General features: G+C 42.8%; 1 protein-coding gene across 3 annotated transcripts in view; it reads right to left on the bottom strand.

Annotated features, from left to right (window-relative positions):
• The window catches only part of PDSS2 (decaprenyl diphosphate synthase subunit 2), a 392,099-nt gene that overhangs the window by 155,867 nt on the left and 223,104 nt on the right, over nt 1–13,128 (bottom strand). For all 3 annotated transcript variants that reach the window (XM_077289618.1, XM_077289619.1, XM_077289621.1), the window contains exon 4: nt 11,002–11,200. In XM_077289618.1, coding sequence (XP_077145733.1) covers nt 11,002–11,200 — 199 coding nt within the window. The remainder of the gene's footprint in view (nt 1–11,001; nt 11,201–13,128) is intronic.

Genomic DNA, 13,128 nt, shown 5'->3' with positions numbered 1-13,128 from the left:
TTTGCTATCTTTATGTTTGAAGCATGCACTGTGTGTGTATATATATGTGTGTATGTATATATATATATATATATATATATATATATATATATATATATATATATATATATATATATATATATATGTATATATATATATATATATATATATATATATATATATATTAAATGGTGGCCCGATTCTAACGCATCGGGTATTCTAGAATATGTATGTATGTATATAGCAGCCACATAGTATATAGCACAGGCCACATAGTATATAGGAGCCATATAGTATATAGCAGACAAATAGTACGTGGCCTGTGCTATATACTATGTGGCTGCTATATACATACATACATATTGTAGAATATCCGATGCGTTAATACAGGCCACGCAATATATAACAGTGGCCACGCAGTATATAACACAGCCCAAACAGTATATAACACAGCCCACGTACTATATAACACAGCCCATGCAGTATAGAGCAACAACGCAGTATATAACACAGGCGACGTAGTACATAACACAGGCCACGTAATATATAGCACAGCCCACGCAGTACAAAACACAGCCCACATAGTATCTAACACTGGCCACGTAGTATATAGCACAGCCCACGCAGTACAAAACACAGCCCACATAGTATCTAACACTGGCCACGTAGTATATAGCAGCCACACGGTATATAACACAGCCCACGTAGTATACAGCAGTGTGGGCACCATATCCCTGTTTCAAAAAATAATTAAAATAAAAAATAGTTATATACTCACCTGCCGGGATCCAGCGAAGCTCTGGCTATGCGCGTGCGGCTGCCGCCATCTTCCGTTCCCAGGATGCATTGCTAAATTACCCACATGACTTAGCGGTCTTGCGAGACCGCTAAGTCTTCTGGGTAATTTCGCAATGCATCTCTGGGAACGGAAGATGGCGGCAGCCACTCGCGCCTGGGCGGACTACGGAGGGTAAGAATAGCAGGTTTTTAATTTTTTTTAACATTACATCTTTTTTTTTTTTTTTAGGTAAATATATTTTTATTAAAGAGAAAAGAATTTTACAAGAAAAACAGTAGTTGAAAACTACGACAATGATCAAAGTACTTTTCCTTATAATATACAATTCGAGAAGAGTAACACAAAAAACACTCGTTCACAAACCTTGCATAAATCTTACATAAAAGAGAAAAAAAAGAAAAAAATTAGAGGGAGTAAACCCTCTAGAATGACCACGGTAACTTTAACATATAAGCAATAACTCCTTGCCCCCGCAACAGGCGAGGACTTTCATTACCGTGAATAAAAAAAAAAAGCATACCTAAAATCAATTCGCCCATGTCCCCTAGAGCGAGACATGCACGCAAATAGTAACATTATAAAAGTAACTGGTAAATCATGGTACAGACCTATCACACCGAACTGGTGGAAGGTGAACAGCTCACCCAGGGGGGAGATAGAAAGAGGAAATAGAGGGGGGAGCCCAAGTAGGTGGGGCTCAAGAAAAGAAATATAAAATTAGAACCGAAAAGAAAAGAAGAGTAGCTTAGTAATCGACTGAAGAATAGACAGGTGTATTCAGGTAAACAGGTCAGGGAAACGAGTAGAATCTTTAAATAGAATCCATTCAGTCCAGATACCCAAAAAGGAGACCCTTGTCTGTGAAAGGTCTGCATCAATTTCCTCCATCCTAAAGATGGTTTCAAATTCTGAAAACCACTCCACAACATCGGGGGGAACCGGGTCTCGCCATCGGCGGGGGACCACCGTCCTAGCAGCCGCTAGGCAAAATTTAAGGATGTCCTTTTTTTGGGATCCCACCGAACCGGGAATCATGGAGAGCAATGCCATCTCCGGAGTACCGGTGATGTGCTTGCCTGTGATCAAACCATAATTTCGGAACACTTGGTCCCAGAATGTTCTAATCAAGGGGCAGCCCCACCAGATATGCAAAAGGGAGCCAATGCCATTTCCACACCTCCAGCAGCAGTTTGAAATTGAGGGAGAAAATTTGTGTAACCTGTCAGGTGTGAGGTACCACCTATATTGCAGTTTATACCCCTTCTCCGAGGCCTCACTGGAACTCGGGAGTTTATGGTTCATCAGGAAGCAACGCTTCCATTCCTCATCCGACAAAGTCCGCCCCAAATCCTTCTCCCAAGCAGACTGGAAATAGAGCCTTGCGTCAGAGACAGGTGTTGAAAAAATTGAGTAGAGGGAAGAGATTCCCCTGCTCGGGGCGTCTCCACCGGCAAACAACAGTTCCAAGGGAGAGAGTCTACAGTTCGAACCCCCTGGCAAATTCAAAGAGGCCAGGAAGGACCAGACCTGCAAGTACTCCCACCAAAGAAGTTTAGAGGAGGGAGATTGGGTTTGGAGGGAACAGAGGGTGGGAATCTCGCCACGCTGTAAGATATCACCAACCCGTATGTCATCCTCGTATTTCCATCCCATGAAGGCTTTCCTGTGAATAACATTACATCTTTTTACTATTGATGCTGCATAGGCAGCATCAATAGTAAAAAGTTGGGGACACACAGGGTTAATAGCAGTGATAACGAAGTGCGTTACCGGCGGCATAACGCAGTCCGTTACCGCTGGCATTAACCCTGTGTTAGCGGTGACTGGAGGGGAGTATGCGGGTGCCGGGCACTGACTGCAGGGGAGTAGGGAGGGACTAATCGGACTGTGCCTGTCGCTGATTGGTCGCGGCAGCCATGACAGGCAGCTGGCGAGAGCAATCAGCGACGCGGGATTTCTGTTACGGAAGTTGTGCACAAAAAGACGGAAGTACCCCTTAGACAATTATATATATCTACTATATAATTGTCTAAGGGGTACTTCCGTCTGTCTGTCTGTCCCGGATATTCATTGGTCACGGCCTCTGTCTGTCATGGAAATCCAAGTCGCTGATTGGTCGTGGCAAAACGCCCATGACCATTGCCACGACCAATCAGCGACAGGCGCAGTCCGACGGCAACATGACCGCTCCTTCCTCCCCGCGAGACTGCTACGTCATCATCTTGCGAGACCGCAATGCACTCTTCAGACCGGAGCGCACGAGGAGCGTCGGTAACCGCTTCCTGGATCCAGGGGCCAACGGAAGGTGAGTATATAACTATTTTTTATTTTAATTCTTTTTTTAACAGGGATATCATGCCCACATTGCTATATACATGGGCTGCGCAATATACAACGTGGGCTGCGCAATATACAACGTGGGCTGCGCAATATACTACGTAGGGTGCGCAATATACTACGTAGGGTGCGCAATATACTACGTGGGCTGCACAATATACTACGTGGGCTGCGCAATATACTACGTGGGCTGCGCAATGTACTACGTGGGCTGCGCAATGTAGTACGTGGGCTGCGCAATGTACTACGTGGGCTGCGCAATGTACTACGTGGGCTGCGCAATGTACTACGTGGGCTGCGCAATGTACTACGTGGGCTGCGCAATATACTACGTGGGCTGTGCTATACACTACGCATACTTATTCTAGAATACCCGACGCGTTAGACTCGGGCCATCATCTAGTAGATATATATTTACTAAGCCCAATTATGGTCAGGGATTTCTGATACGCTATGTTCAAACTGCCTTTCTGCAGTACCTACAGGATTTTGGCTAAACTCCGTTCATATCATAGCAGTCTATGTCCCAAGGGTTTGTCTGAATCTTATTTTAAGGGAATTGAGGCGAAACCCCAGAAAATGCTGCAGAAATGCAGGTTGAATCCTGTTTTTACAGGTATTTAGGCAAAATTCCTCAAATGCACTGCAGAAACGCAGTGTGAACAAAGCCTCATGTTGTCATGGTGGTTAGTAAAGTTCTCAGTATAAAATGCATAAATAGATTGGACACCTGACCACCATTAATGAGTCAGACAACTGCAACGAAAAGGGTTAAAACAGTCTAGAATTGGAGCCTGTCATTTAATGATTGCTCTATTCAACCTATAAATGTCTTATTCTCAGACTATATTTATGAGATGGCTATTTTCTGCAATCCCTGGGCTTGTTAGCCTGCAGGTCTGATGCTTAGAACTCTAGTACCTTACAGTGCAAGAAAATCTTCCAGGCATTTGGAAACGAGTAATTAGGTGGAACATGTTCTGCTGCTTCTATTTTCAGCTGCTTGTTTCTATCTAATAGAAAGTGGCAGAGACAGAAGTGACAAACAAATAAGAAAATGAAGCGTGTAATGCGATCAATAATGCCTCTTAATATTAGCAGTGATTGCTGCCATCAGTATCAACATCCTTTAAAGCTTGTCAAGAGACAAAGTTTGTATGTCCCAAACACAGAAGATCGATTTATAGTGGGACAATTCTCTCCTGTAGGGTTCGCGCACACTAGTGTATAACACGGCCCAGTGCTATCCAATGTGTTATGGCCCAATGTTATTCTATAGGGCAGTTCTGTGATTGTTTTCTCATGCCGATCGACATTAGAATAATCGCAGCATGCTAGTGGCTCTGAATATTGGACCATGCAGATCAAAGCAAGTCTATGGGTGCGTGTAACACATCAGACTGCACTCGGATGTCATTCGAGTGCAGTGTGACATTCGCAGACAGACAATGGAGAAGATGGAGAAATTAAGTTCTTCATCTTCTCCACACCTGTGCTGTGATTATATCATGCAAAAGAATCGGATGTAAGGCGATACTTGGCTCAAACTCTGAGAGTTTGATCCGAGCGACATTAGCATAATAGATCCGATTCTCCCGCGTGAGAGAATATACGGCAATGTGACCCTGGCCTAAGACTACTATACATTACAATTACTTCTTGGCCTTTTATGGGGTGATCAGTTTAAAACAGAGAACCAAAAACAAAGCGGTGATTGTTCTATTTACAGAGATGGTGCTACCGTAATTATTATTTACTAACATATACAATCTACTGTATATGAAAATGTAACACTGAGCAACCAACCTATCAGCAGGATTTACATAGAATATGAGAAAGGGAGTCCAATGACTAAAGAGCCACATAATGGCAAAAGGGATTCTCCCAACCTCACAGATGTATATATCTGGGATACGAACTACCTAGACATGTTGTGCAGCAGCGATTTTGCTTATGACTTAGCATGTAACATGGTAAATAAATGATCATCTAAGCAATACAAGGATGTACACGATTCGCTGTAATAAAAACCACTGCTCCTGTTTTCCCGCACAGTTGGGGTCCCAAGGTGGCAGCATCGACAACCTGTTGATTCACAGGTGGGGTAAACTGAACTTATAAGTCAAACGGCACAAGCTGGTTTAGAAGTCTATTTCCATCAATAACAAAGGATGGTTAAGAATCATTTATTTGACTCGCTTGTACAGCACCATTAATTCCACAGCACTTTACAAACATCATCATCATTACTGTCCCCATCGGGGCTCACAATCTAGATTCCTTAGCAGTAAGTCTTTGGAGTGTGGGAGGAAACCCACGCAAACACCGGGAGAACATACAAACTCCTTGCAGATGTTGTGCTTGGTGGGATTTGTACTCAGTGCTGCAAGGCTGCAGTGCTAACCACTGAGCCACCGTGCTGCCCTACTCATCTTCCTTTACTCACCTATTATACAGTAGTGTACGTGGCAAGTTCCATTTTATGTTCAAACGATGAAACTATGTAACTTAGAGAGACCCAGCTGGTAAATGGCATCTCTGAAATCTGCAACTTCTCTTATTCCCCTTACATTATTCATTGGTTATTAACATATAAAGACAAACAATTTAATTACCTCTGGACTAAATATTTAGCATAGTAAAATGCAATTAGAAGAATTAGAAGCATGTTATTTCTGTTACTTAAGAATCAAAGTACTACCTAAGGCAATTATTTTTTATCCTCTTAATATCTACAGTAAAAATGCCTAAGGGGAAATAATTGACTTTGCTAATTTTACCGCAGACAATCATAAAATAGCTTTTGCTTTTCATTATGGCTTTAGATATTCACAACTAATTGCTAGTCCCAAGAGTGGACCTAAAAGAAGTTAATCATACGGAGCACGATAAAAGACTGTACTAGAATACTGTAGCTGCTTAGTGTTTGAGCTCAACTTTGAACTGTGCTACATGTAAAAAAAAATGTATCAGATTGTGTAAGGGACTGATCGCGTTATAAGAATTTCTCAACACAAATATTACGAAAGGTTTGACAATGGGGAAGCCCCATAAAAAATGTTCTCTTCTGTGGAGCCCCTATACCTAAAGTGACACACTCTTCTGCGCATATGAACCAGGTATGAAGGATTACTGCCAGGAAAGGTGTCTAAGCGCAGTCCTTTAAAAAGTAAATAGCGTCAGCGGTTCTGGAAGAGGGATCTGTCACTCAGCCACTCTCCTAATCATAGGAGCAGCTAGAATGACTTAGGACCATGGACATATGACTTTGGCTGGATCCAACCTCTTTGGATATGAGATGAGCTTTCTGCACTACAAATCCACAGCAATTTACAGTATAATAACATGTGGACAAAATCTTAAAAACCCAAACAACCCGTAGTGGAAAAACTCCACTATTCACTGAAAAACAAGAGTGCTCATTATAGATGGTTGAACCCGAACAGTAAGGTTCAGGGCCGTACCGAACACCTACTGTTCGGGCACAGACCCCGAACACGGACTTCACCAGGAAGTCCATTTTACTGTTCTGGTTCAGGCCCCCACGAACACCAGGTGTTTCTCGCACTGTCATCTGCATGACAGCGTGAGAAACACCAGTGGCTAATTGGCCATAAGATTAATACCACCGGTCAAAAGCACTACGGTTCCCACGCTGTCAGATGACGTAATGAACCAGCAGTTGTAACTGGAGGTAAAATGTTTACCTACGGTCAGTGGTGTGGGGTGATGGGACTACTACTCCAGTCAGCCTAAGCCTATTGCCCCTAATAACAGCGAGAGGAGGCGGCGGCTGATGGGAGTGCCTGCGCTCTAAATAAATAATTAAAAATAAAAAACTGCTGTGGGTTCCCCTGTATTTTCGACAATCAGCAAGGCAAAACCGACAGCTGTGGACTGCAACCCTCAGCTGTCAGATAAAGCAAGGTTGGTTATGAAGAGTAGAGGGGTCCTCACGCGTTTTTTATTTTTTTATTTTATTTAAATAAATAATTTAGAAAAAAAGGCATGCCCCCTTCATTTTTGACAACCAGCCAAGCTAAAGCAGACAGCTGGGGGCTACTATTCTCAGACTGGTAAGGGGCCATGGATATTGGCCCTCCTAGCCACCCAGAAATGTCGCATCTGTTAGATGTGCCAATTCTGACACTTTGCCCGACTCTTCCCACTTGCCCTGTGGGAATGGCAAGTGGCGTTCATAATTGTGGGGTTGATGTAACCTTTCCATTGTCCGGTGACATCAAGCCCACGTCAAATCCTATAGTTGTATTGTAAATAAACACACATCAAGACTAAAGTTCATTATTTCAAATAAAAAAAACACTTTTTTTTTCATTTAAAAATAACATACAGATCTATACTCAACTAATGCCCAATTCCACTGAAGGCAACATCTCCTGTAAAAAAAATACAAAAATAACCATATCCCTCATCTGTCCCACACCATAATCCATGTATGGGATAAACAGTTTCCAACCTGGACGATGCCAAAATGCGATCTTCCAGACTGAAAACCACTGAGAAATGAGCTGCTGCGAGCTCAGCCTCAGTGACATCATAGTGGTCACTACAGGTCACTGAGCCTGCGTTCCCAGCCGGTCCCCTGAATTAAGAAGTCTCACATTTCAGCGGTGAAGTTTCTCCCGGTGAACTAACCGCTGCACTGCGAGACTTTTCACCACTGGTCACTGAGGCTGAGCTCACAGCAGCTCATTCCTCAGTGGTTCTCAGCCTGGACGATCACTGTCCAGGTGGAAAACTGTTTATCCCCATTCATGGATTACGTCGTGGACAGAACGACAGACAGGTGAGTGATATGGTTGCTTTTTTATTTTTGTTTTTTTACAGGAGACGTTGGCTTCAGTGGAATTGGGCATTGGGTGAATATTTTAGTTGTTTCTTATTTAATGTTGTTTATTTTTACATTTTTTACAGGAGACAATGGCATCAGTGGATTGGGCATTAGGTAAGTATAACTGTGTATGTTATTTTTAAACAAAAAAGTAAAAGTGTGTTTAATTTTAAATAAATGACTTAATTCTGACTGTATGTTTATGTACAATATATCTATAGTGAACAGAAATGCACAAATTCCAAAATTATAATAAAATCTAATTTTTAGTAATTATTCTTTAAGATATCAAACAAACTACAATATAATAGCTATAAACCAATGAACCTCTGATGCGAGGGACTACCAGGCTACTAGCCTCATTAATCACACTGTAGACATCATTATACATGTAACTAAATATAGTCACAAATCAAAATTCAGATTATCAATACTTGTGCAAATAATTAACAGTTATCACGAGTGACCACTACAAAGTCTAAAGGGATAATAACCATCTATTGGGAGTGCATGAGCAGTCAATATGCAAAATTCCTCATGTCACCTATGTATGCATAAGCTTCCCTTGCGATCCTTATGATACTGCTATAAACACTAGACATGTGATATCAACATGATTTTGAAGGCTACTTACAGAGAGTGAGGCTGGTGCCGTGTCCCTCTACCCCGACGCGCGTTTCGTCCACACTTCTTCAGGGGGCGTCAGTGTTTATAGCAGTATCATAAGGATCGCAAGGGAAGCTTATGCATACATAGGTGACATGAGGAACTTTGCATATTGACTGCTCATGCACTCCCAATAGATGGTTATTATCCCTTTAGACTTTGTAGTGGTCACTAATGATAACTGTTAATTATTTGCACAAGTGTTGATAATCTGAATTTTGATTTGTAACTATATTTAGTTACATGTATAATGATGTCTACAGTGTGATTAATGAGGCTAGTAGCCTGGTAGTCCCTCGCATCAGAGGTTCATTGGTTTATAGCTATTATATTGTAGTTTGTTTGATATCTTAAAGAATACGGTAATTAATAAAAATTAGATTTTATTATAATTTTGGAATTTGTGCATTTCTGTTCAGTTCCTGGTTGGACTAGATAATGTAACGGATGGATTTAGATGATATGTGAAGCACATTATTATTTCTGGATCATTTTTTGATAAGTGACAATATAACTATAGGATTAGTAATGGATGTGTCTTGTAGATGCCTCTCCATTACGAAGCCGTTTAAGCTGGTTGTCAAAAATGGAGGGGAACCAACGCCTTTTAAAAATTATTTCTCTAAATAATTTTATAGAACAGAATGGGGACCCCTATTCTTGATAACTAACCTTGCTAAAGCTGATTGCTGAGGGTTGCAGCCCGCAGCTGTCAGTTTTGCCTGGCTGGTTATCAAAAACACAGGGGAACCCATGCCGTTTTTTACTATTATTATTTACTTAGAGCGCAGGAGCCAGCTGATGAATACTCCCATCAGCAGCGGCCTGCTCTTGCTGGCATAGGCTGATGGGAGTAGAATAACTCTCCGACCACAGCTGCTGGCTCACGCTGTCATTTGACAGCATGGGAACCGCAGCTCTCTGACTGATGGTAATGATTTTACCGCCGATCAGAGGCAATGCTTGCCGTGCTGTCATGCAGATGACAGTGTGGCAAACACTGGATGTTCGGACCCCTATTCAAATTAATAGGGTCTAGGTTCGGGTAATGTTCTGGTACCAGAACCAAACTTTTTTTTAACTGTTCGGCCTAACCTGAACATCCAGAGGTTGGCCCATCTCTACTCATTATGTTGTGGAAAAGTCACAGTGAATCCAGAGCACAATCCTAAGCAAAATCTGATGTAACATGCAAATTCTGCTGCCGAATTGGCACTTATTCACAGCACCATCTGTGTTGGAATTTTTGTGCTATGTCAGGAACATACCATTAAGTAATCTCTAAAAATCTATATCTAGAAGTCAGTATCCTATGACAATGGCACTTGTAGGTGATGATGTAAAGCTCATGTGATGTAAAGCTGCTAGAAACTTGCATGAATTAGTGACCACCATGAAAGATGCGTCCTATATAATAAGATCAGCAGTCATGGTCAAAAGACATTACTTTTCATTGGATGTCTGTCACCTTGTGCATTTTATAGGAACAGACGTCGGGAGCTGAACTTGGCGGCATTGATACGTTAAGCACATTATGCAGTTCTGCATTAGGAATGATTTCTCATTCATCTATTGATGTGGGACTGATAATTGTTCATACTCATACTGTGATGGTTCACAAGGTTGATGGCATTTAAGTCATTAATTCATATGGTTATGATGTATTCACACATGATTGGAGGTTATTGGTTCTAAAAGGCTTTCCCATTATTCCGTGATTTCACTATGACGAAAGGCACTCTGTAGGCCAGAAATGCATCAATCTGCATGTCAGGTGCAATACAAATTATTACATGGAGTTGTTAATGGATTTTTTAATAAAAAGAAAACATTTTAAAATGGAATAGCGGTGATTCTCCTACATATTTTCATGAAGGGTTTTGATGGTCCACAATGGGATTTGGTCTCACAGAGACCAGACTGAGCAGAGAGAATCATATGCGAATGTGGAAAGATTTTTATGTTTGCAGTTCTGTATTCCTCTACTTTGGCATTTCTCAAACTTTTTCTACTGGAAACACCTCATAGTTTTAGAAGCACTTCTATATTCTATCCAGACATGCTGAACTGACTTCACAGTAAATGCAATATACGGATACATCTCAGAAAGAATACACATTTACCAAGCCTTCTCTTAGTTAGGCAACGTTCACACGTTGAGTATTTGGTCAGTTTTTAACCTCAGTATTTGTAAGCCAAAACCAGGAGTGGAACAGTCAGAGATAAAGTATAATAGAAACAGGTCACCACTTCTGGATTTATCACCCAATCCTGGTTTTGGCTTACAAATACTGATGCAAAATACTGACCAAATACTCAATGTGTGCACGTTGCTTAATGTATGGAAAAATGAATATTTATTTTTTACCTTTGTGTTTTGTAGTTGTGCAAGTCCAGTGCAAGCATTTGCCAAGAGGAAGTCTCCACTTAGAATTGCCATTTTATTGCCAAATTGCATATCCTTAAGAGGTCCATCACAACTCTTCAGCTCTTCAATATTCACAATCCCACGATGCACCAGGAAAGCTGTATGGATCAGCTCTGTAATTTCAGCTAGGTTTCTCTGGCTGTGAAAACAGTAAAATTATCATCAATGAGTGACAGTATTACAAGGTCCTAACATACCCTACCAGATCCTCTGTCCACATTAGAATTCATTGAAACAAAATTCTGAATTAATTTTAACATTATTTAATAAAAATGGAAATTACTATTGATTCAGTATTTTGGCGTGTACGTGAATAACAGTCTTATTTTGTTATTTTAAGGGGTTTTCCAAATTTAATTAAAAAAATTTACAGCCAGGCAGTTAAAAGGGTTGTCTGGTGCTGCCCACTTTTGCAATGGAAGAATGAGTGCCGGACGCTGCCTCTGTACATCCCTATGAGGACTTGTGCACATTACACAGAAATGTGCACCTCTCTTCTCTAGAAGAGGCAGGTATGTGCAGATGCCACGTCAGCAGCAGAACTCACTTCTCTAGGAGAGGCAGGCATGTGCAGATGCCACGTCAGCAGCAGAACTCACTTCTCTAGAAGAGGCAGGTATGTGCAGATGCCACGTCAGCAGCAGAACTCACTTCTCTAGGAGAGGCAGGTATGTGCAGATGCCACGTCAGCAGCAGCACTCACTTCTCTAGGAGAGGCAGGTATGTGCAGATGCCACGTCAGCAGCAGAACTCACTTCTCTAGGAGAGGCAGGTATGTGCAGATGCCACGTCAGCAGCACTCACTTCTCTAGAAGAGGCAGGTATGTGCAGATGCCACGCCAGCAGCAGAACTCACTTCTCTAGGAGAGGCAGGTATGTGCAGATGCAAAGTCAGTAGCACCACTCACTTCTCTAGGAGAGGCAGGTATGTGCAGATGCCACGCCAGCAGCAGCACTCACTTCTCTAGGAGAGGCAGGTATGTGCAGATGCAACATCAGTAGCAGCACTCACTTCTCTAGGAGAGGCAGGTATGTGCAGATGCAAAGCCAGTAGCACCACTCACTTCTCTAGGAGAGGCAGGTATGTGCAGATGCCACGTCAGCAGCAGCACTCACTTCTCTAGGAGAGGCAGGCATGTGCAGATGCCACGTCAGCAGCAGCACTCACTTCTCTAGGAGAGGCAGGTATGTGCAGATGCAACATCAGTAGCAGCACTCACTTCTCTAGGAGAGGCAGGCATGTGCAGATGCCACGTCAGCAGCAGCACTCACTTCTCTAGGAGAGGCAGGCATGTGCAGATGCCACGTCAGCAACAGCACTCACTTCTCTAGGAGAGGCAGGCATGTGCAGATGCCACGTCAGCAGCAGCACTCACTTCTCTAGGAGAGGCAGGTATGTGCAGATGCAAAGCCAGTAGCACCACTCACTTCTCTAGGAGAGGCAGGTATGTGCAGATGCCACGTCAGCAGCAGCACTCACTTCTCTAGGAGAGGCAGGTATGTGCAGATGCAAAGCCAGTAGCACCACTCACTTCTCTAGGAGAGGCAGGTATGTGCAGATGCCACATCAGCAGCAGCACTCACTTCTCTAGGAGAGGCAGGCATGTGCAGATGCCACGTCAGTAGCACCACTCACTTCTCTAGGAGAGGCAGATATGTGCAGATGCAATGTCAGCAGCAGCACTCACTTCTCTAGGAGAGGCAGGTATGTGCAGATGCAAAGCCAGTAGCACCACTCACTTCTCTAGGAGAGGCAGGTATGTGCAGATGCAACATCAGTAGCAGCACTCACTTCTCTAGGAGAGGCAGGCATGTGCAGATGCCACGTCAGCAGCAGCACTCACTTCTCTAGGAGAGGCAGGCATGTGCAGATGCCACGTCAGCAGCAGCACTCACTTCTCTAGGAGAGGCAGGTATGTGCAGATGCCACGTCAGCAGCAGCACTCACTTCTCTAGGAGAGGCAGGCATGTGCAGATGCCACGTCAGCACCACTCACTTCTCTAGGAGAGGCAGGCATGTGCAAATGCCACGTCAGCAGCAGCACTCACTTCTCTAGGAGAGGCAGG

This window comes from Ranitomeya variabilis, chromosome 2 (genome assembly GCF_051348905.1).
Source record: "Ranitomeya variabilis isolate aRanVar5 chromosome 2, aRanVar5.hap1, whole genome shotgun sequence".
Lineage (NCBI taxonomy): Eukaryota > Metazoa > Chordata > Amphibia > Anura > Dendrobatidae > Ranitomeya > Ranitomeya variabilis.
Note: the sequence above shows the minus strand (reverse complement) of the source record. Positions and strands in the feature narration are given on the sequence as shown.